Source organism: Pelodiscus sinensis, chromosome 5 (genome assembly GCF_052426305.1).
Source record: "Pelodiscus sinensis isolate ZL-2025 chromosome 5, ASM5242630v1, whole genome shotgun sequence".
Classification (NCBI taxonomy): Eukaryota; Metazoa; Chordata; order Testudines; family Trionychidae; genus Pelodiscus; species Pelodiscus sinensis.
Genome location: NC_143056.1, coordinates 22,372,316 through 22,399,227, shown reverse-complemented (window position 1 = coordinate 22,399,227; position 26,912 = coordinate 22,372,316). Strand labels below are relative to the sequence as shown.

The 26,912-nt window shown below is 45.2% G+C and overlaps 1 protein-coding gene across 2 annotated transcripts in view; it reads left to right on the top strand.

Annotated features, from left to right (window-relative positions):
* The first annotated feature begins 4,466 nt into the window (after nt 1-4,466).
* Nucleotides 4,467-26,912, top strand: part of DYNC1H1 (dynein cytoplasmic 1 heavy chain 1) — a 75,229-nt gene continuing 52,783 nt past the window's right edge. Inside the window, exons 1-10 of one of the 2 annotated variants that reach the window (XM_075926557.2) lie at nt 4,467-4,899; nt 13,499-13,586; nt 14,312-14,485; nt 14,738-14,993; nt 17,909-18,095; nt 18,292-18,563; nt 19,025-19,252; nt 20,292-21,368; nt 23,427-23,606; nt 24,270-24,419. In XM_075926557.2, the coding sequence (XP_075782672.1) occupies nt 4,632-4,899; nt 13,499-13,586; nt 14,312-14,485; nt 14,738-14,993; nt 17,909-18,095; nt 18,292-18,563; nt 19,025-19,252; nt 20,292-21,368; nt 23,427-23,606; nt 24,270-24,419 (2,880 nt within the window). In that variant the 5' untranslated portion in view covers nt 4,467-4,631. The remainder of the gene's footprint in view (nt 4,900-13,498; nt 13,587-14,311; nt 14,486-14,737; nt 14,994-17,908; nt 18,096-18,291; nt 18,564-19,024; nt 19,253-20,291; nt 21,369-23,426; nt 23,607-24,269; nt 24,420-26,912) is intronic. The other variant, XM_025183071.3, reaches the window with a different exon arrangement.

The window sequence follows — 26,912 nt, the reverse complement described above, 5'->3', positions numbered from 1 at the left end:
GGCTAATTGAGTGGGCTGAAGTGTTCTATACCCAGCTTTTGAAGTGAATTGGGTGTTGAATGTAAGAAAAGCAGGTTTTATAATGACCCATCCAATTCAGGGCTTTGTTCAAGCCATGAGCGATAATGTCACATTTGGATAAGAAGGCCAATTCTGAGCGCTCCCTCTCTCCCTAGTTGGTTTTTGAAACTCCTTGGTAAAAGAATGGCTACTTTTAAATCCATTAATGATTGCCCAGGAACTTCTACAAGCAGTCTCTCCCAGGGCTCTCTTCCCCCTGGTCACTGACCCTGCCACCAGCCAGACTATCTCCACTCCCAGTCACTCTCAACTTCTGCAGCCAGAACTCTCTAGTCTAGCAACATCTATGGTCCTGCCAGATAAGAGCGGTTCAACCTGTATTAGCAGGTGATATCTTTGATACTGAAAGATATATGCAGGATCAACCTACACTAACTTTTTATTTAAGTTCCATAGTCAGATTCACAAGTACAAAGCAGGTAAGGTATATGGTCCCTTTAAACTGAGTTTAAAGCTACTTCATTACCCCATAGCAATGCAAAACAATCAGTTCCTCTGTTTTCCATGTAGGTAGATGGGCACTGGAAAAGGTTCAGAAAAGGGCAACAACAATGAATAGGGATTTGGAACAGGTGCCATATGAAGAGAGATTAAAAAGACTGGGACTTTTTACCTTAGAAAAGAGGAGACTAATGTGGGTTATGAAAGAGGGCTATAAAATCATGAATGGTTGGAGAAAGTAAATAAGAAAAATTATTTACTTGTTCCCATAATATAAGAACTAGGGGTCATCAGATGAAATTAATGGATAGCAGGTTTAAAACAAACAAGGAAGCTTTTCTCCACACAGCACAATCAGCCTGTAGAACTCCTTGTCAGACCATGTTGTGAAGACCAGGACTTTAACAGGGTTCAAGAAAGAACTAGATAAAGTTGTGGAGGTTAGGTCCATCAATACTTATTAGCAGGGCTTAACAAACAATGTCGCTGCCGCTCGGCAAGCCCTGCTTATTAGCCAGAATGGTGTCCCTAGCTTCTGTTTGTTGGGGCTGGAAAGGGATGAAGGAAAAGGATGACTTGATGATGACCTGTTCGTTAGCTCCCTATGGAGCATCTGGCATTGGCCACTGTCAGACAGGATATTGGGCTAGATGGACCTTTGGTCTGACCCAGTATGGCTGTTCTTATGATGGAACCTGTTAACCGGCAACCCAGCTGGGCCCACTGCAGGATCCCGGTTAACTAATTAAACAGCACTTTATATCCCTACTTCCATGTTACATTTCCCGTCCCAAAACTCCACCTCTTCCCTGCTCAGACCCAACTAAGTTACCTTTCCTATTCCCTACATTTCTCAGCATTCACATAAATACCATCCTCCACTCTCCTGTTGAACAGGTACATTTTGAAAATACATATTTAGGATTAGCAGATGTACCCAGCATTGCTCAGGTCTTTAACTGAAGTAATTTTAAAAAGTCCATGTTTTATTTCAACAATTGTATTTTTCAAATATGAAGGTAAATGAAGGCTGGAATGAGTCTGGAGCCGAGGAGAGCAGAAGGTGCATGGCTTAGGGAAGAGAGTTGGGCGGTGTGGGGGGACTCAAAGCAGGGGCTGGGGAGCAGGGCCCAATTCGAACCACTTTGGCGGGGGCCCCCCAACCAGGATATTCTGTTGAGCAAAAAAAACCCGTGCACCCACACAACAAACCACAACCACACACACATACATCACATCAGAAGTAGATCTGATCAAAATGTAGTTGAACATCTACTGCCATCTGTTAATCAACTGTAGGAAAAGGCTTCACAAGCAGACCTTATTTATATAGACAACTTACTTTGTTACAGAGATTAGTAGACACACTTGCTGTGTCAAGGTGATCAATTTTGGCTCTTTTGGGTTGAAATTCACTTAAGACTTGGAGCTGGGAGAATGAAATGTTGTTTCCATATTATATGATTAAAAGACCTGAACTTAATATGACCTGGCTTAAGGTTTACCATAACTTGAACACTAAGCAAAGGATAGTCACATCTAACTGAAAGTCACAGAAGATGGAAACAGGTTTTATTTCTGGTGGTGTAGAGTCTATTTGGGAGTCCTCAATTATATCTGACACTTTACATCCAGGCTCTGTCTACATTGGCACCCCTTTCCAGAAAAGGGATGCTAATGAGACCAGTCGGAATTGCAAATTCTGCGGGGGATTTAAATATCCCCCACGGCATTTGCATGAACATGGCTGCCGCTTTTTTCCGGCTCTGGGTTTTGCCGGAGAAAAGCGCCAGTCTAGACGGGATCTTGTGGAAAATAAGCCCTTTTCCGGAAGATCTCTTATTCCTAAATTAAACCACCCCCATGAATAGTGGTAGCTGTGTCAGTGGGAGAAATTCTCCAGCCAACAGCGCTGTACATACATGCTTATGAAGTCAAAACACATGTTGATCAGTGCATTTTTTCACACCCGCAACCAGGGTAAGTTTTGCTGACATAAGTGGTAGCACACACATGGCCTAATTCAGAGATCTGTTTGCAACTTTCTGCCAGTCTTTCACACTACCTGGTGGGGGATACACCACACACCGAGAAACTCTCAGTTCACGTGTTTGGGGGTTTTTAAGTTTAAATTAAAGCAGGGATATTGTTTTAATGTAATATGTAGTGTAGTTCAAACAGGAATTACAGCTCAGACTAGATAATCAGAGTGGTCCTCTCTGGCCTTAGAATCTATGAATTATTGACTAAAAGAGAATTAACCCTTAATGTGCTGGACCTGTTAAATTGTTCTAAGCCTAGTGTTGTTTGTTTCAACCCTCTGGCTAAAAATACAATTAGGGCAAGCTGTATGAGGGAAGGGACAGCTTGGTGGTTTGTGCATTGGCCTGCTAAATCCAGGATTGTGAGTTCAATCCTCAAGGGAGCCATTTAGGGATCTAGGGTAAATCTGCCCCATACAAGGGGGCAAAGGTACTTGGCCCTGCTGTGAGGGCAGGGGCCTGGACTTGAGGTCCCCTCCAATTTTATGAGATAGGTATATCTCCATATTATATTATGACTATAAAGCTACATGTGGGAGCTCTAACCTGCAGTGTGGGACTTAGGCATGGATCTTGCCACCTGCTAGATTACTGTAGGCAAGCTGCTATGATGATGCAGTTTGTTGGAGTGGGGCCCCAGTGAGCCCATAATCCTGTGTTTTAATTTGCTCTAGCTCTTTACTAATCTACAGTATTCAGCAGGTCACATTTTTATATGCTCATTTTGTAAATTTCATTTTTACTGTCACATAATTTGGCTTTTTTTACATATGATAATTTTAACTGATTTTTTCTTCTTTGGAACAATTATATAAAGAGCCTTTCTGTTCTGCTACACCAGTTACAACAGCGCCCTTGAAAGTGGATTTAGCCTGTCATGCTATATGCTGCAATAGGACCAAAACAGATTTATTTTACCCACATGACACCATGAACACTGCTGAAGTAAATGTCAGCTCATGTGGTCACAAAGTTCACCCAAATGAATGTGATAGCACCATAAGATTTTTCCCTACTATGAATTTTTCACTCAACTGCATGTTAACTTCTTGGTTAGTACTCTCAAATAAAACTAAAATATAAACTCCAGCGTTCCCATCCAAACCAGCAAGAACTGAAAGGGCTACCCAGCCTTACAGAACTCCCGTGAAAATGTATCAGCTCGGCTGCACATTCTAGTCTTCATCCATTGTTACGTAAGGAATGAGAAGCGACGTCATCTCACTTGCGTGTGTCTCAGAAAGATGCTACTTGACTTCGGGGAGCAGGCGCCGGGGCTGCTGCAAGAAATCTGCCCCATACAAGGGGGCAAAGGTTCAGAAAAGGCCACAACTCGCACTCCTGCAAACAGCTGAGCTGCTGGCCAGGCACTTCCATGGGGCGCGGCCCCTGGCTGCAGCTGGGAGGCGCTGTGCCCGGGGTTAGCGCAACGCTGCGAGTAGCGATCGCAACACTGGGATGGGATGCAGGACCCGGCCTTTGGAACACCGCCCCGGCCTCCTGAGCAATAACCTTGCCCCCTTGCCGTAGCCACTCCACTAAGTGGGACATCCGGGAGCTTGTCCTCACGCCTCTCGTTTGCCACTAGAGCAGCCTTGCCCCAGTGGACTTCAATTCCCAGGGTGCACTTGGGCTTAGAGTCTTTCCCTTTGGACGTTGCGTTGCGACGAGCAAGCTAGGCGGGAGGAACTACATTGCCCAGCATGCATTTGGCCTACGCCGTCTCGAAACTGCCTGCCCCACAGAAACGCGAGATTTGTGGGCTTTGTTGGTCACCTTTCTCGTGAGATTTGTGACCTCAGTGAATGGCAACTCCCCGGTTGCTCTGGTAGCAGAGGCCCCCCCCCGAGTTGGTGCATGCTGGGAGTTGTAGTCCTTCTCTTCAGCTCTGTCGAGCACACCCAGGCAGTGAGGACTACACTTCCCTGTCCGCCCCGCGGCGGGGGCGGGGGAGGAAGGTAGTTACAGGGCGGAGCGGTGGGTGCGGCCGGCTCAGTGCTGAGGCGGTGGCTCGGCAGCAGCAGCAGCAGCAGGAGCGGACTCTGGGCTGTGTTTGCCTGTCTCGGCATGTCGGACGCGGGCGGCGGCGGCCCCGGCGGGGGCGGCGAGGAAGGCGGCCTGGAGGTGCCGGGCTCGGCGGTGCAGAATGTGGCGGATGTCTCGGTGCTGCAGAAGCACCTGCGCAAGCTGGTGCCGCTGCTGCTGGAGGACGGCGGCGACGCCCCGGCCGCGCTGGAGGCAGCCCTGGAGGAGAAGGGGGCCGTGGAGCACATGCGCAAGTTCCTGTCCGACCCGCAGGTGCACACCGTGCTGGTGGAGCGCTCCACGCTCAAGGGTGAGAGCCGGGACCCGCGCTGCGGCGGGGCGAGCCGGGCGGGGCCGACTGGGCGGAGCCTCCGGTGCAGGCGACAGCGGACAAGATGGCGGCGGCTGCCGCTTTGTGCGCCGCGATGGCTGTTTCCCCCGCTTCCTGTGGCAGGGCTGGGCGGGCCAAGGCCTGGGCTCTGCTCTTCTCCCCCCCCCCTCCCTCCCATGCATCCGCAGTGAGGGGCGGGGCTATTGACCCATCCCCCCACCCTGTCGTTACCCCCCACCCTGTCGTTACCCCCCCAATACACCCGCAGTGAGGGGGCGGGGCTGTGACCCATCCTTCCCCCCCCCCATGGTTACCCTCCAATGCACCCGCAGTGAGGAGCGGGGTTGTGACCCATCCCCCCCACCGTTACCCCCAATACACCCGCAGTGAGGGGCGGGGCTGTGACCTATCCTCCCCCCCCCCCATCGTTACCCCCCAGAGCACCTGCAGTGAGGAGCGGGGCTGTGACCCATCCCCCCCATCGTTACCCCCAATGCACCCGCAGTAAGAAGCAGGGCTGTGACCCATTCCTCTCCCCTACTCCATCGTTATCCCCAATGCACCTGCAGTGAGAAGCGGGGTTGACACCCCCCCATCGTTACTGCCAATGCACCTGCAGTGAGAAGCGGGGCTGACACCCCCCTCCATCGTTACCCCCAATGCACCCACAGTGAGAAGCGGGGCTGTGACCCATCCCCCCCCTTCCCTGTCGTTACCCCCAATGCACCTGCAGTGAAAGGTGGAGTTGTGACATGCTCATCTCCCCATCCCTTACACTCATCCCTCACACATGGACCTGTGTTGAGGGGCAGGTCTTTGACACCCCCATCGAATCCCCTCAGGTGCATGTGGAGAGAGGGCAGGCTCTGTTACATCTCCCTCCCCCTCAAGATGGGTGCTGACCCCACAAGCCTCGTGAGGTGTACCCTGGAACATCCTACTGCAATAGGAAGAGGGGCGAGACACCCATCAAAAATTCCCTGAGTCTCCCATTGGCATGGGAGTAGCATCCACTGCACTCTCCTGTGTTGGAATACAGCAGTGGTCCTTAAAATTGTTTGGCCCATGGCTCATCCCACTTAGTACTGGTCTTTCTATTAACCACTTGCCAACCTCCCATGATGACAAAATGGGCAATGGAGTGGGTGGGTGTGCGAGGTCTGGATGGAAGGGAGGGTGCAGAATCAGGGGGAAAGTGGGGAGGGGGGTGCAGCAGTGGGGTAATGGTTGGGATCTAGGCATAAGATGGATGGGGGAAACTTACCTGGCTCTCTCCCCCTGCCTCTCCCAGACACTGCCCCATGCTGTTCTCATTGGCCAGAATCCTGGGCAGTGGAAACAGCGGGTAAAGCCTCCAGGCAAGCAGTTTCCTTCACTGCTGTTCCCTCAGCAGGGAGGAGGAGGAGCGGCACTCATAGAACTGCTTCCTTTCCCCACAAGTTGGATGTGCCACGAAGCTTGAGGCTTCTCTCGCAGTTGGAAGCTGGCACCGGTGCTCCAACCTCATGGGCTGGAGGGGGTTTAAGTGCCAGTGCAGGCTCCCTGCTGCAGGAGGGGGCTGAGCCCATGGCCCATATGCAAGATAGTCTGCAGACTACACTTTAAGAACCACGGGAATAGAAAGGAGGGCTGCTGTCACCCACTAGCAACACTTCTCTCCATTTTCACAGGGAGGGAATTTAACATAGCCTTAGTGTCCTGCATGCTAACCCATACCAAAATCTATATAGATTTTATATGCCAAAATCTATATAGAGGGGCTATTAACGTGTCTGTGCTACAGGAAGATTAAAAAATGACAGAAATTGGGAACTGCTGCTCTAGAGGCAAGGAATTCTTAGCAAGTGAGCTATATTAATAGTGATATCTAATGGAATAAATGTTTCAAAACCTGGCTTGTGTACTTTTCTGTGTTTAGGTATTTACATTGTCCTCCCCTACCTACTCCTTGTATAATGTCTCAGGGGTAGCTTGAGAGGAGCCAACTTGAGCCAGGACTGAGCAGTCCTGCCTTGTGCTGGCTCTGGAGCCACCTGCACTGGGACTCTGCATTTTAAATGTAGTTAGAGCTTCTGGACTCTTATTACATCTAAAATACAGAGGCATAGCGATCAGCAGGACAGCCCTGTCTGCTGTGAACAGGGATTGCTTGGCTGTTACAGCCCCTGTTTGTGGTGGGAGTCCAATCCCTGCTAGGACCTCTGCGGACAGGGGTTACTTCACAGCAGAGTCCCCTATCCACCCCCTGCTGCCTCTGATAGAGGCGGTTTTGGGGGAGAACCATCTTTTGAGCCGGTTCCCTCCTGTTCTTCCCGCTCCCCCCACCCCTTGCTTCCTCTCTGAGATACCGCAGAGAGCACAGAGCAAGCGGGGACTGCTTGAATCCCTGCTTACCCTGTGCACCCTGCAGCACTTCTGCTTTTGAAATGTACAAGAGTCCAGCTCTTGTACATTTCAAAACCAGGAGCACCCAGAGTGGGAAACAACTGAAGCAGCAAGGGAGGGTGGGTAGCGACTAGTCAAGTCGACTATTTGATAAGCATTTGCTTATTGGATAGTCAACTAGTCACTTCCATCCCTAGATCTGACTTGTCTAGGACCCAGTCAAAGCTTTTTTTGTCATAATTTGCCGGAGGTGTGGAACAAGAATGGGAAATCAAACTCATTAAATGCAAAACAGCTAAGTGTGCTCTAAGTCCAGTTGCCCCATTTGAGACAGATGGTATACTTCTGTTGTTTTTTTAAAGTCGGTAGCACATTCTCAGAAGCTAAGTCATTTGTCTTGGGCTGCTCAACTAAAAATAGTACTGTAAACAGGTGGGACATATCTCCTGATTCTGGAGTAGGGATGTGAGCGATTAGTTGACTACTCTAAGCATATGCTTATCGGATAGTCAACTAGTGACTGAACTAGTCACTTCTTCCCCCTTCCCTTGCTGCCTCTATCGAAGAGAGGCAGCAAGCGGGGGAGAAAATAGGAGCCAGCTTAAAAGCCCCTCTGCCCCCCAGCACCGTGCTGGCTCGTGCCTGGTCTCAGATGCTGCACCTGCTGCCCCCAGCAGACCAGGGACACCCGGAGCAGCTTTTCTCGCCCCGGAGGACACGGTGGCGGGACTACTGCGCGTCTGGGTGGTCCTGCCGCCCGCGAGTTCCGGGGCGAGAAAAGCCCCGTTCGTAAGTGCGGATCCGACATAAGTCAGATCCGCGTAACTCTGGGACTGCCTGTAATTATTGCACTCCAGGCTTTTTTGTAGTAGGAAAACTTTCTCTCCCATTTTCCACTGTTCCAAAAATTAGTTCAGCTGAATTGCTAAATATAGACAGTATCAACTGGTCAGATCTTTTTAAGAACCATAAAGAAGATCTCCAAATCCAAACAGCATAGTACTTTAAAAATGTGTGATGGGCTGCCTGAGTAAGGGCGTGAACACCTGTACATCTGAATCAGTATTCATGTGGGAGGGGAGGGATTTTCAGGTCCTCCAAGAGTAGCCTGGATGTAATTCTTAACAATTACCTTGATGGAGTTATAGCTAGGGGTGTAAAAGAGTACAGGCAGTCCCTGGGTTACGTACAAGATAGGGACTGTAGGTTTGTTCTTAAGTTGAATCTGTATGTAAGTCGGAACTGGCATCCAGATTCAGCCGCTGCTGAAACTGACCAGCGGCTGACTACAGGAAGCCCGAGGCAGAGTTGCTCTGCCCCAGGCTTCCTGGAATCAGCCGCTGATCAGTTTCAACAGGCTGAATCTGGATGCCAGTTCAGACTTACATACAGATTCAACTTAAGAACCCCAGGGGTCCCCAAGTCAGCTGCTGCTGAAACTGATCAGCGGCTGATTCCAGGAAACCCGGGGCAGAGCAACTCTGCCTCTGGCTTCCTGTAGTCAGCGCTGGTCAGTTTCAGCAGCGGCTGACTTGGGGACGCCTGGGGCAGAGCAGCTGGGGTGCTGCCGGGTTGGTCCAGTAGCGCCCAGAGCGGCGCTGCGGGACCAACCAGCAGCGCCCCAGCTGCTCTACCACTGGCGTCCGGAGAAAAGCCTGGTCTGCTGGGAGGGGGGGGGAGGCGCGGGGGTGCACTAACTGCGCCCCCCCCCCCCCCAGTAGACCAGGGAGACGCGGGCGGTGGACCGAGACGCACCACGGTCCCGCCGCCCGGGTCCTCCGCCGCTTTGCTCCGCGTCTTCCTGGTCTGCTGGGGATCAGCAGACCAGCGAGACGGGGAGCAAAGCCGCGGAGCACGCGGGCAGCGGGACAGCCCAGATGTGCTGCGGCTGTCCCGCTGCTGGCGTCCTCCAAGACAGCAGACCAGGGAGACGGGGAGCAAAGACAGCAGCGGTGCGTCTGGGCTGTCCCGCTGCCCGCATGCTCCGTGGCTTTGCTCAGCATCTCCCTGGTCTGCTGGGGGGGCTCTCCCCCCAGCAGACCAGGGAGATGCGAAGCAGCTTTTCTCGCCCCGGAGGACGCGGGCGGCGGGACCGCGGCGCATCTGGGCGTCCCGCTACTCCCGTCCTCCGGGGTGAAAAAAACCCCGTTCGTAATTGCGGATCCGACATAAGTCGGATCCACGTAACTTGGGGACTGCCTGTAGTCAAATAGTCAACTACCCAATAAGCCGAGTCTTATCGGGCAGTTGAGTCAACTACTCACATTCTACCCCTCCCCCTTGCTTCCTCTATATCAGAGGCAGCAAGGCGTGAGCAAGAGCTGGCTTAAAAACCACTCCCCCAGTACTGTCTTCATGGTGGTAGGAGAGGCAGAGGCACTGTGGTGTTGCGGATCTGCCTTTTAAATGTAGTAGGAGCCAGGCTGCTTGCACACCCGGCTCCTGCCACATTTAAACTGCAGAGCCTCAGTGGCCCCTTATCAAGTAATTGTGTACTTGATACAAATATTATGGAGTACACAGTTAGTCACTTGCTCGCTACTTAGCATCCTTAGTCATAGCCCTAAGTGTGTACATATTACCCGAAATGTGGTCAGATGTTATGCTGACCTATTCAGTTGCTAGATTAGTTTATTTCAGACTAATGATTTTAACTTGTAGACATTAATTTTATACTGTAACTTTTAATTAGCTTGTGACAATTGGCAAGTGTCTAACTTAAGAGTGGTGTATATTCTGTAAAACCCACTGGTACCTCTTTCACAAGAGATTGAGTATATGTGTGGTAAAGGAAACTTGTGAAACTGTACAGGAATAATTGACTCAAATGCACTGCTGAACGTAGGTCTTAAATGTGTTCATGTTTCCTATCTTGGTGTGATATTACATAAACCAGTTGCTATTTGATTTTGAGTCTTCAACCCACACTGTATTCACACCTCCCTTTCCTACCCTTTACATCGTCACACTATCCAGTCCAGTCCTAAGAAAATATTTGAATTTCTTGCAGTAAATGTTCTGATCTGGCTTGTATTAACTAATGTGTTACACTTTGACTGCCATGTTCCCATGTAGCCATAACACCTGTTAAGAAAAACAGCAGACTGAGGAACCTCTTTTTTGCCATCCTCCACTAGGAACTTGAGATCCCTTGCTCCAATCCATAGAATAACCACTAGGTGGCTTTTGGCCAACTTGTTTGCCCTGAACCCCTCTGATCCCTAACAAATATTTCAAACGAGTCTTCGGGGTTAGTGTTGCTCCACTAGGAGAATAATCTCTTTAAGAAAGGGCAGAGTACTCAAATAGCAAGCTGTTTATCTGTTTTAACACAGCTTGATTCAGCTGATTAACTTCAGACTTGCACCAGGTCATGCTGTGGATGTGGATGTTTATGTGCATAAATGTTTTGTGATAGCACTAGTGTTGTAAGCACCAAAAGTGAAAATTTATTTTAGATGGAATAGCCCATCTGAGATATGTGGAGAGTCTAGATCAGGGATAGTTGACAAAAGACTGTTGTTCCTTTGAGGTGTGACTATACTGTACTTTAGGTACCAGGCTTCTGCCAACTGACTTTGGCTAAGTGTCTAACTGCAGCATACATATTTGAGCTCAAACCAGATTCCTGTGTCTCTGATCCTGCGAGGTTGGAGGGTCCCAGAGCTCAGTTGGCCCAAACCTCACTGTACCTCAATTAACAGCCCCTTTACTCAAGCCCCCTACCTCTGAGGCTGTGTCTACATGACAAGGTTTTTGCACAAGGAAATCAATAGTAAAATGGCAGAACAGAGGGCTTTTTGCGGTGTAGGTATACCTCCTTCTACAAGGCATAACTCCTTTTTGCTCTACGGCTTTTGCACAAAAAGGCATGTGTGGACGCTCCACAGGGGTTTATTGCGCAGAAAAAGCATAGGTGCTCTGATGGCCATTCTGTTAATGGCCATCAGAGCTTTCTTGCTTAAGAGTATCCATGCAGTGTGCACGCTGTCTTGTGCAAAAGCACGTCGCTTTTGAGGTGTGGACTCGCTTTTGCGCATTAAATTTTTGCAAAAGATCTCTTCCGCAAAAAGCTTCATGCACAAAAACTCTGCAGTATAGACAAAGCCTGAATGATTCTTAACTGTAGTACAACCATTCCCCGAGTTACGAACCAACACTTGGTCCGTAACTCAAAGTGTTCGTAACTCGGATCCCATAGAGTTACATGGCGACCGCGCTGTTCGTAAACATGGCTCACCGTTCGTAACTCGGATCTGCATTTACGACCACTTTGGTCATAAGTGCAGATGGTTGTAAGTGGAGGTGGTCGTAACTCGTGGAGCAGCAGTATAGACATACCCTCAGTCACTTTTCTTTGTATAGAACCAGACAACGGTGCATCTCTATACATGGAGAGCATTTTTTGCTAAAATTCTCAATCTTTTTTATAAAGTTTATTAAAAAGGAATCTGTTATACACTATCTAAACATTTAACTTTTAAAATACCACATTCTAGAAAAGATGTTAATATTTTTAAAACTCACATGACTTATATGGACACTTTGGTCCACTTTAGCCACTGAGAGCTTACAGCCTGACCACTCATATGTTGAATTTTTAAAAGACGATTAAAACATTCTGAAAAATTGTGCTGCAAGTATAGTACAGGCAGTCCCCGGATTACGTACAAGATAGGGACTGTAGGTTTGTTCTTAAGTTGAAATTGTATGTAAGTCGGAACTGGTACATATTGTAGGGGAAACTCTAGCCAAACATTTCTCCAGAGCTCAGTTTTATTCTCCCACACCTCACTTCCCTCAGTCCTTTATTCACAAGCTGAGGTGTCTGCTAAGAAGCTGCTCCGCGTCTCCCTGGTCTGCTGCGGGGGGGGGCTAGCTTCGCGTCTCCCTGGTCTGCTGGGGGGAAGCAGCTAGTGCGGGGTTGCCTCACCCCGTTTGTAAGTAGGGATCCGATGTAAGTCGGATCCATGTAACCCGGGGACTGCCTGTACTGACAAACTCACTATAGCTGTGCTTCCTTCCTATTATCTAATGTAATAGAATTTGCTTCTGGAAATATGCTTCTGCATTATCCACGATCTTACACAATTAATACAGTAGGAAGGCGGTTAATGCTTTAAGTACAGTGGATAGGGTTCTTCCTCTTGAGCAGTTATGAAATGTGTGTGTAGCATTGACTTCCCTACTGTGATTTGAAGTGGACTACTAGTTCATCAGCTTTTGGTGCTATAGTAATACAAAATGAAACTCAGGTGCTTTGTTTTGGAAGCATTGGGAGAACAGGAGAGTAATGTTCTTATTTTTCTTACTTGGGTGTGTCTTCTTTAGAGAGAACTTTGTGCTGCATTGCAGTGGTTTCACTGCAGAAGTGCCAGCATGGACACAATTACGTCATCTTGTGATTCGTTAGCTAAATTAGGGAAACAGTCTTTTTTTTATGCTTCTTAGTTTTAATCTCCTCTTTTTTCAGTATATTTTGAAGTCTTCAAAAATATCAAGGCAAGTTATAAGGAATTAAATCGATCTTGTGGTATGCTCTCCTTACAGGTCTTTAAGCATACTGAAAGAACAAAACTTAGTACAGTGCAACAAGCCACGACTCAGGTTTTGTATTGTGGGGAAACTCTGAATATCTATCTTTTCAAATCCACATGTAAGGAGTTGGCTTATAATTTACATTCAATACAGTAGTAGTACATACAGGAAGCATCTTAGAAAAAGGAGAGCAGTAGTGATCCTGAAGTAACTAATCTCTTGTGTTAAAGCCATAAACCTCTTTCTTGAGGAGTCATGCATTTCTGGGTTCCAAGTCATGGTTTAGTACAAATGAAAATGTTTTTATATGTTCTGTCCAACTCTGACAACAAATGAGAGAATTCTGGGTATGATTTTAATTTAGTTGCTTTGGAAATACTGATTAAAAATCAGACTGTACAATTCTCAAGCTAAGTAACAAGGCTTCATCAGTTTTCATCTTATTTTGTTATTACAGATAGTATCTCAGACCCCTAAAAATATGTCTTGAGCTGTAAGGCACAAAGTAATGTGCATGAAGTTTCAAACCTAGGTGAGAGATGGGTACAAATGAGCTCCTGCATAAGTAGGTGTGAAGTAGATGGGACAGAGAAGGATGAGTTAATAGGCTTTTAAACGTTAGGTTTTTTTTAAATATATCAAACTCTGTTTGCAGAGGATGTGGGTGATGAAGGAGAAGAGGAAAAAGAATTCATATCCTATAGCATTAATACTGACATTCATTATGGGCTGAAGTCAAACAGGTGAGTACAGTTTGATGTGAAATTTGATGTGGCTGTTTTAGGACTAGGAAAAGCTGGACCTGTAATCCTTAGGCTAACATACACAGCAATTATGGAACTTATCTAGTGCTTTTGATGTTCAAAGTCCTCTAGAAACATTTCACAATAGCCTTTTGAAGAAGGTAAGCTTATCCTGACTGTATAACTGGGGGAAACCCAAAGGGAGATATGTAATTTGCTTGAGACTATGAAGGAAGTTGGTGTTAGCTGGTGACTGATGGTTGGTCCAGTGCATAATTGAACTATATGCTACTTTTGGTTCTTTAATTAAAATATTCACAAATCTTCCCCCTGTGTCTTACTATCTGATCCTTGCATATTTTTCTCTTGTTCATTGTTTAGCTGTAGCATGAATTGCCTCTATGAAATTAAAATATTTAAGAAATGTTACACTAGAAAATGATGTGCTTTCAATTAGTGATTATGACTTGATTACTTTTAGTTTTGTCAGTCTGCCCAAAATGATATAATATAAAAACCTAATACATTTAGCTGCTAGAAATTTTAAAGCATTAGCACAAGTTTTGCTCTCTTACTTTCAAAAGTGTACTTGATAAATACCAGAAGTTACATGCTAATCTTGTGATGTACTTTCTAATCTTGTGTTATTACTAGAGTTGTTATAATTAACTGTATTCTGGAATTAAATGTCTGATGGTTAATTAACTTTTTTCTTTGCTCCACAGTTTGGCATTCATTAAGCGTACACCAGTGATTGATGCTGACAAACCAGTGTCCTCCCAACTGAGAGTGCTAACGCTTAGTGAAGATTCTCCTTATGAAACATTACATTCTTTCATTAGCAATGCTGTTGCTCCCTTTTTTAAGTCCTATATCAGAGAGTCTGGCAAAGCAGACAGGTAATTTTGTGAAATGCATATAATACATTTTCAGTAGTGAAAAATGGGTGAAAGAATGTGGGGGTAAGTAAATAGGACTTGGAACATATTATTTTCCTGTTATAATTATCTTAAAGATAAGCTGTTGCTTATGAGAATTGTTACAAATTGGTGCTCCATCTTGAGAAAGTAATTCAGTTTACATGAACACAAGTGCACACAATTTATGTATGCTTGTTGGTCTAGCTTTTCATCTGGAAATGTTTCCTGCAGGGATGGAGATAAAATGGCTCCGTCAGTTGAGAAAAAAATTGCAGAACTTGAAATGGGACTGCTGCATCTGCAACAGAATATCGAAATTCCAGAGATCAGTTTGCCAATTCATCCTATTATTACTAATGTTGCCAAGCAATGTTATGAGCATGGAGAAAAGCCAAAGGTTACTGACTTTGGTGACAAAGTTGAGGACCCAACTTTTCTCAATCAGCTACAGTCTGGAGTTAACCGATGGATTAGAGAAATACAAAAGGTAAAACTGCAGAACCTAATGTCAGACTATATGGTAGAAACTCCTGTGTCATTCTTTAAGGATGCAAAAGTCTCCTCTTTTACTGTTGTTGTCTTAATTGTGTTGTATAATCTTACTCTATACAAGAAATTGTAAACATAGGGCCAGATCCTCAGCCAGCATAAATTGAGCTACATTAGTATACAGTTGAGAAGCTGGCTCATGTTCTTTGCCTTCCAAATTCTGGCTATTTTTTTGTCTTTCCAGTCTGGTAGTAAAAATGACTGAAGTCTTAAAACACCTTTAAAGTGACTGTTGCAGAAGGCTAATAACTAAGTAGAGATCTGAGCAATTGTTACTAGCATGCATAAAAGTTCTGTCCCACAGTGGTTCCCATAGTTTGCATTGTAAAGGATGGCAGTTTACTATGCATTGCTATAGTGTTATTCCCCAAAAAAACTCAACTCTGCTCCAAATAAAATTCTGAACCCTCTTGTAAAAGACTAGCAGTGTATTATTGTGAGATTACCTTGGACGTCTTTAGCAGAAAGCCGAGATTAGCATAGTCTCTGGAAGATATTGTAAGGATCTTAAAAAACCCTTCTGAAAGCATGTGAGCTTTTAAGATCTAGAGGCTGCTTCTGGAAGTGAAGGGATAATGTGTAGTTCCTCTGGTTATCAGGGCTTTAAAGCCACTTTCCTATGTATCCCAATATAATTGAAATGGGGTTCTCAAAAGAGTAACAGAGAAGACACTTGGATGAACACCATGAGCCCCTAACTGACCTGGGGCCGCCTTCCTGATCTGGCTAATGGACAGGACCTCTGCCATGTAGAGCTCTTGTCCTTAAGGAAAGCTTGGAAGGACTTGCTTACTGAGGCTGCATGCTGGTTCTGAGCGGAAGTTGTGGTGAGCTGATAAACAGCAGGACTCTCCTAGATTCAGGGTGCAGAAGGGAGGGGTGTCTTGAACTGTTTGACAGAGTCCATGTTAGGGTTAAGATTCCTGGTAAGCTTTTTAGCACTTTATTATTTTTAAATAGTTTCTCTCTAGGGCTCTTTGCTTTAGGAATGAAGTACGCTTGCTTAGATCTGTGTGGTACTAAGTATTGATCCCTCTATCAGTTTCTGAAGAGAAAGCAAGCAGTTGTCCGTGGCAACCTGTCTGTGTTGGGGAAATACAATAAAAGCAGGGAACTAGACAGTCTGGCTATGTCTACACTACATGGTTTTTGCAGCCGAGTGTATGCTAATGACAGCCTAATTAGCATGAGTTGCAATGTCATTAGCATATTCTGACTGCTTTTTGCACAAGAGGTTTTTGTGCAAAAAGCATCAGCAGAAAATATGCTAATGACATTGTGACTCATGCTAATGAGTCTGTCATTAGCATACTCTCTTCCGCAAAAACCTTGTAGTTGTAGACAGTCTCTGGGACTATTTCAGTTAGCGGGAAGAGACGTGGACCTCTGTGCAAGAGTGGCAACAGCAGAGGTGTTAACACCTGGGAGTAGGCACCCTTGCTGGCCAAATGAGGGGAAGAACAGATGCAGTCGCTCTGAACTGTGGCACCCCTAATAAATGTACTGAAAACTGATTGACTAATGCTTATACCCCACCCAGCCTCTCTGTAGGCCACCTCTGGGGTACTTAGGAAGGCCTTGACTTTCCAGCAAAACCCCTACGTGTACCTTCCTCTATTTCAAAAGCAGCACCTGCGGATTCCCTTGCTTGAGTTGAGTCACATCTCTGAGAATAATATCTGCCAAGGGGAGGTGGGGCTTTTCGAGTTCTGGTCAAGATAAATTTTGAAGAGGCTACTGTACAGTGATGCTTAACTTGAAATACAGTAGACTTCTGATAATCCGGAACGTTTGGGACCTAAGTGGTGCTGGATTGTTGGATATGCTGGACTCTCAGGAGGTACTATAAGATGGCTTTTTTTTATATATCTCTCTCACGCGCACACACAGTATATACTGGGTATAAAGTGTGTTAACCCTTTTTATTGTACATACTGTAATGCATAAATTTAGTCGTAGAATGAAAGAATAAATGTACAGTACAGTCCTCACCATTATTGTTGCGAAGCCTTTGAATACAGAAAGAGGATACTACGTACAGTAGTGTGCCGCACTGGCTAATCACCTAAACTATTTATCACTTAAACTATTAATACAGTAACTTAAATCACTTCATACAGCACTTTATTCACTTAAAACACAAAAATTATACACTTCAACACTAATACAGTCTTGAAATTATTCACTTAAACACTAAAAAAAACCCACTAGGCTCTTGCCGTTTTGATGTCAGACTATCGGGAGTGCCGTACAATTGGATGCCAGACTATTGAAGTTTTACTGTATCTCTATCAAGTCTTAAATTTTGAATGCTAGAAATAATTTATGGATGATTCTAGAAGTGAGACAGGCAAAGCTGGCTGCTCTATCCTTAATGTACTGCAGACTTCTACTTTACAATTTCTTAGAATGTATGCATAGCACTTGCTGTAGTATACACAAGCATAATCTAGATAAGGATGTAATACTGGCTTTTTACATTCCCATGACCAAATTCTTGCTGTTCCTACACCAAGGCAAAGGATGAGGCCACAGCTTCCTTTTTTTCATTTTGTTGTCATCTGCAATTATTGGACTCTGGGTCTGATTTAGTATACGCACTTTACTTTGGCTCTTTTAGGAATATTTTATGATTTACACCTGTGTGAAAGTACTGCATGCAATGTCCACTATTACATTTCTTGGTGAATTGCTTGCAGTGGGCTAGTATAGATTAATACTACATGACAAAATGGAAAGATCTAAAGTGGTGTGGAAGCAGCTAATTGTTTTCCAGTAGGTTTGTAGTTCTCTTAATAAAGTTATACAACATAAGCAAGTCACTTTCTCTTCAAAATTTCACTTGACTTTAAGGTGACCAAACTGGATCGAGATCCTGCATCAGGCACTGCTTTACAGGAAATTAGTTTCTGGCTGAACTTGGAACGTGCTTTGTACCGCATTCAGGAGAAGCGTGAAAGTCCAGAAGTTCTCCTGACGCTTGATATCTTGAAACATGGCAAACGTTTTCATGCTACTGTCAGCTTTGACACAGATACAGGTAAGAAACTGCAATGTGCTATAAATTAGAGCCGTTTCTATGCAAGTTAGTTCTTGTGATTATAGTTACACTGCAGTTAAATTTCCAGATTGCAATAAAGAAACTTGTATAAAGTGAAAGCTTGTCTTTAAACTGGCCAGGTGGAATTGACGTAATCAGGTTAAAGTTAAATTTAACTCTCTTATATTGCATTTAGGTCTAAAACAGGCACTGGAAACCGTAAATGACTACAATCCACTGATGAAAGACTTTCCTTTGAATGACTTGTTGTCTGCTACGGAGCTGGACAAAATAAGACAGGCACTTGTGGCAATATTCACCCATCTGAGAAAAATAAGAAATACAAAGTACCCCATTCAAAGAGCACTGCGTCTAGTAGAAGCTATATCAAGAGACTTGAGCTCTCAGCTTCTTAAAGTATTAGGAACCAGAAAACTGATGCATGTTGCCTATGAAGAGTTTGAAAAGGTATGTCTTAGGCAGCAATGAGCAAACTAGGCTAGTGAGTAGGCTGCATGAGTGGCCTTCCATCTCAGTGTGCTGCAAAATCATCTTAACCAAGACAATATTCCAGGATAGGGTAGTTTTGCAGGGTGCCGAGTGAACCTGAACAGTACTTTATTTGGATGCAGAAGGAGCACGCAGCTCTGTCAATATTGTCTGCAATCCGCACAAATCTCACTTCATGTGTCCTTGCCTTACATGTGTGGCACTTCAGTAATACAGTAGGGGGAAAAAAAACCTACATGGACTGAAACCAGCAGAACCTGGCAATCCTTCACATGGGCAACAGTAAAAGTTTTGTGGGCCGCAGATTGCCCACAACTGGTCAAGGATGTCATATAGTAATAGCTAATGTAACATGCTGAATGTAAATATTAGAACATGTCGTTTGAGAGCCAAACAAGTTTACATTCTTAAACTTTCAGGTGATGGTTGCATGTTTTGAAGTCTTCCAAACCTGGGATGATGAATATGAGAAACTACAAGTGTTGCTGAGAGACATTGTGAAGAGAAAAAGAGAGGAGAATCTGAAGATGGTGTGGCGTATCAATCCTGCTCACAGGAAGCTACAAGCTCGTCTTGATCAAATGAGGAAGTTCAGGCGCCAGCATGAGCAGCTGAGAGCAGTTATTGTGAGAGTCTTAAGACCACAGGTAGTGTACCACTCCTTTCTAATAACTGGTAACTCCCTATGCATCTAAAGATATAGCAGTTTCTGATCTCTTACTGAAAGTTGACACGTAGAAACAAACTAGTCACGTTAATATTGTATTCACTCACCAAAACAAATTTACTTGTGTTCCTCTGCAAACTGCTGACTAAAGGAACCATACATACAAACCCATAACCATTAGGATTTGGGTAGAACTCTGAGGCATTCTAAATCCATCGTGGAAAGGGGTATGCAATCACTCATGTACCTGCGAGCTCCCCTGCTGGTTCAACAGTTGCTCTAAAGTTGTGCGTTTTATGCTTGTGACAGTGGTAAAGAGCCGTCTTCTACTACAGTAGAAACTTGCCGACACCAATTCAATCTGTAATGTTATTTTAGTGTTTTTGCATTCATGCAAACAGCGATGCTTTTTTTCCCTCTGTAAAAAATGAAGAAAAAAAAACATATTCAGGCCTGGAGAGCATGGTTTTAAAATAACCTTTAGTTTTCTAAAAAGTTCTCTTTAATGCCAGGGCATAAACACTGAATTTGTGACAATATTTAATCATTTTCAGTTTGCTTACAGACACTAAAGAGAAGAGTGGTATTCTGTTCTTCCACTTTAGCTTTATTAGAAAAAACTTGTATGTACATTAGTGTGACATACTTAGCTCCATGAATAAAAGCCCTCTAGTGCTGCCTTGTTTTTCCATGTGATGGAAAAGCTGGGTATTGCATACAGTAACTGTTTCAGTCATTTAGATTTTGAATCTGGCAAGTAACTGCAGCACAAATTTAAAGTGGAGAATGTCATTATTGCTAAACATTGTGCAGTATAAGATAATCTGCAAATGAGATGTGAGTATAATATCCTACAAAAACTAAATTAGCACCCTTAAATTCTAGAGGATTTTAGTTATGCAGTAAGTACAGTATAAAAAGCAAAATTGTGATGTCTTTAGTGTGTATATAAAATGCATATCTCTGTGTGTAACCAAAAAACTGTTGAACTACTCACTTACCTGTGTGACTTTATGCAGGTTACTGCTGTTGCCCAGCAGAATCAAGGAGAGGTACCTGAACCCCAGGATATGAAAGTAGCAGAAGTACTTTTTGATGCTGCAGATGCCAATGCTATTGAAGAAGTAAATCTTGCTTATGAGAATGTTAAAGAAGTAGATGGCTTAGATGTTTCCAAAGAAGGTACAGAAGCCTGGGAGGCAGCAATGAAACGGTATGATGAAAGAATTGATAGGGTTGAAACAAGAATAACTGCTCGACTAAGAGACCAACTAGGCACAGCAAAGAATGCTAATGAAATGTTCAGGATCTTCTCCAGATTCAATGCTTTGTTTGTTAGACCTCACATTCGAGGTGCTATTCGTGAATATCAAACACAATTGATACAGCGTGTAAAAGATGATATCGAGTCTCTTCATGATAAATTCAAGGTACAATACCCACAAAGTCAGGCTTGTAAAATGAGTCATGTTCGTGACTTACCTCCAGTGTCTGGTTCTATAATCTGGGCCAAACAGATTGACCGACAGCTCACAGCCTACATGAAGCGTGTTGAAGATGTGCTTGGCAAAGGTTGGGAGAACCATGTTGAAGGTCAGAAGCTAAAGCAAGATGGAGACAGCTTCCGAATGAAGCTCAACACTCAAGAAATATTTGATGATTGGGCCAGAAAAGTTCAGCAGCGCAACCTTGGTGTATGTGGCCGTATTTTCACTATTGAAAGCACTCGTGTTAGAGGCCGAAGTGGAAATGTCCTCAAACTAAAAGTCAATTTTCTCCCAGAAATAATTACTCTCTCAAAAGAAGTCCGGAACCTTAAGTGGCTTGGGTTCCGTGTTCCTCTTGCGATTGTCAACAAAGCTCATCAGGCAAACCAGCTCTATCCTTTTGCTATTTCTCTGATTGAAAGTGTGCGTACATATGAACGGACCTGTGAGAAAGTGGAAGAGCGTAACACTATCTCTCTGCTGGTAGCTGGTCTCAAGAAGGAAGTGCAGGCTTTGATTGGAGAAGGTATTGCCCTGGTATGGGAGTCCTACAAACTTGACCCCTATGTACAACGCTTGGCAGAGACTGTCTTCAGCTTCCAAGAAAAGGTTTGTTCTACTATTTTTCCCAAGTGAGACCCTGCACATATTAGTGGCAGTTGAGTTTATTTGCAACACAATGTTAGTTTTGCATTGAATACTATCCGGGGACAACATCTGGCTTACTTTTGGAAAATAAATAACTGCATGGAATCCAAGCAATAATTGCATAATGTCTTATAGTATTGAAGAAAGTCTTTGAACAGAGAAACAATTGTCGAGATATATGCTCCTAACTTATCTGGCATTGTACCAAATATTTCTCTTTTGTAGAAAGATCTCTCAAAAATTGTTTTAATGTGGGACAATAGAGTGACATCATCACGTCACTGCTGTTGCCCCACCCCCACGTCCAGGCAGCTCCTCTGGCCTGTACATCTCTTCCCCACAGGGGAGGTCAACTTAGGCTGCCAATACCTCTAGATGACTGTAGATAGGGATTCAAACCCCAGTAGCTCTCAGGGGTCAGCTAGGCTCAGCCCCAGATCCAAGGTTACCTCATACTGGAAGCTCAGCCTTAGTTAACTCCAGAGCCAGGATCAGCACACCCCAGGGGGCTCAGATACTCGCGCTCCTACCAGCTCCAGATGGGCAGCAGCATTAGCCACGGCTGGGCTCCCTTCCCCAGCAGTAGGCTTGGGGCTGTCCCGGGCGCGCTGCTGCAGCTGCCCCCCTACTCCTGCAGCCTGAGCACAGAGCTGGGTGCTGGCAGCAGCCATGATCTCTGCCCCCCTCCTGGGGCTCAGATGCTCCAGGCCCTGCCAGCCCCATGTGGGCAGCAGTGTTAGGCGCAGCTGGCTCCCCTCCCCAGCAGCAGGCCTGGGGCTGTCCTGGCTGCTCCTCTGAGCTACTGCTGACAGACACAGATACCCCTCTGGGCAGCCTCCCTGCTCCCCTCAAGCACAGAGCTGGGCACTGGCAGCAGCCATGATCTCTGCCTTCCCATCACCCTCCCCTCCCTCAACCGCACCACTTGTAGAGGACAGAGCCCAGGGCCAACCCACAAAGAGCTGGCTCAGGGATGCAGCCCTTGCTGGGAGTCCAGAGACCATGGAAATTAAGCACTAGGTAAATGGCAATCTTGAATTGAACCAACTTCTGTTAATGGCACAAACTTTCAAGCTTTTGCAGAGCTCTTCTTTGGGCGTGGGGAAGGTGACCAGTGTGTTATAGCTAAGTACAAGGAGTTCCCTATACCATGTGTGTAGTGGCTGTTAACCTTTTCAAACTCGTATCCTATCCCTTTCTGGAGTTCTGGCGGTGAGTGAGGGGGCTGGGAGTGTGTGGGGCCTCAGCTTGAGGAGGGTGAGGCTGGAGCTTCAGCGTGGGCTGCCAGTGCACCTCTCCCCCACTCACCACCCTGCCAGGACCCTGCACCCCTACCCCCCTCTCACACACCATCCGCTAAGACCCCATGCCCACAGCCCGCTAACTTGTACCCTGCCAAGCCAACCCCCCTCATTCACCACCCTGCCAAGACTTCTCATGCCCACCCCCCTCACACATACCCTACACTAAGACCCTCCCCAAACCCCCAGCCTGCTCCCTGCACCGTCCACTATTCTTGCCCACTTCCCTCTAGCCAGATATACCCCCCATCCCACTCCTGCATCTTCCCCGTGGCCAGACACCTTCCACCCGAGAGAGTGGGGTTTTTCATGGCCAGAGAGGGAGGTTGGTGAGCATAGCGGAGCAGGGGGGCACAGCCCCCTAGCATACTATAAAATAATGTAGTAACCTAGCTACTGAAACTTTTGGGCTTGTTAGTGACTCTAACATGAACATACTTCAATGCTTCATGTTCTACTATTGGGCCAGTCACCTTTAAAAACCTTTAGATTAAGAGAATTAGCCAATTTTTGTGCTAACCTAGTCAAATTCTGAAATCATCATTACCAAGCAGTTTCCTAGAAATTTCAGTAAGTTTCAGTGAATGAAAATAGAGTAATGGCATGTTTCCTCGTAAGAATGGATGTAGCTCTGTTTGTTGGAAAGGGATGTTTTATCCTTTACATCAGCATGGCCAACTGGTATCAGCAAAGTACTTAAAATTAAATTTTCCCTTAGGTGGATGATCTGCTCATTATTGAAGAAAAAATTGACCTGGAAGTTCGATCTTTGGAAACCTGCATGTATGATCATAAGACTTTTTCAGAAATCTTGAATAGAGTTCAAAAAGCTGTGGATGACTTGAATCTTCATTCATATTCTAATTTGCCCATCTGGGTGAATAAGTTGGATATGGAGGTAGGTCTTTCACTCAGTACACGTAGCCTTCAAAGCTTTTAAGTTGCAAAGTAATTTGTCACTAAAAACATGGTCTGCCTTTCTCAGTGATCTAGAATGAGAACTTCCAATCTCTTAGCCAGTTTCTTTCATTTCTCTACCACATTCCACTTAGGACATCCGATGGGCTCTTAGGAAGGAAGATTAGTGCTTAGCTACCAGTGACTGGAATTAATGGATTCCAGGGAAGACTTGCTAGTTCTTCAGCCTAGAGGATAATAGTTAAAGGCATAACAGATAGTTGAATATGGCATGGTAGGGAACAAGTTCTCTCATATGGGTGAACATCAGCACCTTAATACAGACAGCATTAATCATCATGCTAAAGTGAAGTAAATATGACATTTATGTCCCCTCCTAAACCATAAGTTGTTTGTTTGTTTTTTAATTCCTCTAATCAGTAGTCTAGCAAGTTGACTTGAACTTCCTTTTTTAAGGGGGGAAAAAAAACACTTTTAAAATAAACTCCTATTTGGGAGAGAGTCTGTATTTCCATCCTTTCAGAGTCCTGCTATATATGAAAGTTTCAGGGATTTCTTGACAATGGGGGAATCTTATGGTGAGACCATAAGTGCCTTTCTGCCAGATTTCTTTTTGTTTTAAATATGAGCTCTTCTACCTTAGATTGAACGAATACTAGGAGTACGTCTACAGGCTGGGCTGAGAGCTTGGACTCAAGTTCTTCTTGGACAGGCTGATGACAAAGCAGAAGTAGACATGGATACAGATGCACCTCAAGTCAGTCACAAGCCTGGTGGAGAGCCAAAGATCAAAGTAAGATGTTTTGGGGTTGGTTTTTGTTTTGTTTATATGTGTATGTATATGACTGTTACTCAAGTTTGCTAAAACCAGACAATACAGAGCCTTGTGTAGAAATAACACTCTGGTGGTATATTGCTATAAATTCTTTGAGGTATGGTCCCAATTTGTATTCCACTGGGGGGGGGTTATATTCCATCATCAGGAGCTGGAGATAATAAATCAAGGGAACTTTTGATACCGAAGCAGCCTTGCTTGCTCCAGTTCCGACTGCAGATCCTGCAGGAGACTTGAATCTGCCCCCAAGCCTCTTGAAATCTTTGCCTGGGAAGAGGTGAGGTCTCCATATCTTCAAGTGTTCTCGACTAGGGGATATGCTTATTTACATTAGACATTCTTCCTTCAGGTCATGTTCCTGCCCATTCCTCTATGGCTCCTGCAGACCACTGATTGTGAAGGCACCAACATTCAAACTGTGCTCTAATTTTTTTTTTTTTAAATAATTGAAGGACTTGGACAGGGTGCAGAATTTGCCCCTCCTATAACATCAGTATGTTTACCCTAACATTCCACCAACTCAGTTGCAGTACCCTCCCTTTGCCCCACAAAGGAACCATTGGTATCCCCTCCCTGATTGCCTCTATCAGAGAGAGCTGGTAAGAGTGGATAGCAGACTTAAAAGCCAGTTCCTCTCAGCACCATCTCAGGGGGACAGGGGAATCAGAGATGCAACAGAAGACCTGGTGGCTCTTAGTACATTTAAAAGGCAGAGCTGCAGCGGGGTTAGCTCCTGGGACTGGGAGCTAACTGCACTTTGGCTCTGCCATTTCCCCCCCTTATCCACTAATCAAGTAGTCAATGGAAATTCCATAGACTACTCAAATAACGTGTAATCAGCTAATTAACATCCCTACTCCGCAGCAATGGCTGGCTGTACTGGGCATTATGGCTTCAGTATCCTGCCTTTAGAATCTTCCCATGCCATTTGAGGAGTCCCACATCTCACCTCTTTGGCCATCATAAAATAGGCATTCTGAACCAATGTTGGCAGATTCTCCTTAGTCCAACTCCTGACATTACCACTGGCACCAGAGCAGTTCCCTTAATTTCCAGATGCTGTAGCATCTTTGACTTCCTCTGGGCCCCCCAGATAACTACCGTCCATTTCAGAAACCATTTCTTATGATGGTGGCTGCCCTCCAGAAGTACAGAACAAATAGCACCTGCTGCCTGATATCTTACACACCAGAGTGGCTCTACAATGAGGCTGTTCAACCAGCCTGGGCTGTCCAGCATACTCCAGGCTCTTGCACACCTACCCCCCAAAAGGGGTGCAGAAGAAATACTGTGTATCGTCACAGAATTCTGACTTTTTTTTTTCTCATCCCCACCCAATTCCCCTGTCATGTAAGCATTGACAGTTGGCCCAGCAACAATGTCAATACTCCAGAAGACAATGAGGGTAAGCGATTGGCCTTTTTTTTTTTGTCACACATTCTTCCCTACTAGCCTTCAATTTCATTTCTTCTGTTACTTGACACTTTTTGCTAAATAGGACTTTGTTACCTGTGGAACTTTGCAGACAAATTCCCCAGCATGATTAAATCTGTTTCCTAGCTGCACTAAAGGAAGGAAAACTTAGTTGAAAGGACAGTGCTCCAGGCTGTGATGGACATGGCAGAAACTACTTTGCGCACTATGGCTTCAGGGATCTTTATGTAGAGGGAGTCATGGCTGCATTTGTCACTTTTCCCCAAGGAGAGTCCAGAAAACCTCAGAGGACCTCCTTTTCAATGGGTCTCATCTCTTCAGTCAGAAGACAAATGATTCCCTCTGGCTCAAGTCATGCAGTGATCACTGGGTATTTATACATCACTAAGTGCAAATCTTACTAGACCTAGATTTGAACTCCCTCGTGAAAAGGATAGTGACAGATCATAGGAACGGGTTCTATTAGGGTGCAGGGTTCTGATCCATCTATTTTGTCATCTCCAAAGGGGCATGTACAGACTGATATTAGATCTTTCTCAACTGCTTCAGATACACGCCAAAATTTGGTATGATTACCCTGGCAGTCATTGTTCCTTCTTCGAATGAGGCATTCGGTTTAAAACTCTCAATATATGTAGGATGCTTATTTCCACATGGATATTCATTCTATTGTTCGACACTTAAAGACAAGAGACTAAAAGCACCCTCTTGGCAATGGAGGTGCCCCACCACTCCTTCACCAATTTTTTTTCTCAGATTTGTGGAGCAGCGGTGAGTCAAAAAGATAGAACCTCGTCCTGGAAGTGATTAAGGCCAGCCATGAATCTTAAAGATTTGATCATTGTGCTAGCAGTCAAAGGGAAGGCTTGTGCCTTGACATCCATGCTGCTCTCCTCCCTTACAGTGAGCGTAAACATAAAAAAATCAACTGGATCCCATACAGTCCCTAGAATTCAGTGGGGCCTGCAGCGATGCAGTCTCAACACATGAAATCTGTCCTCCGAGAGATGGGCAACT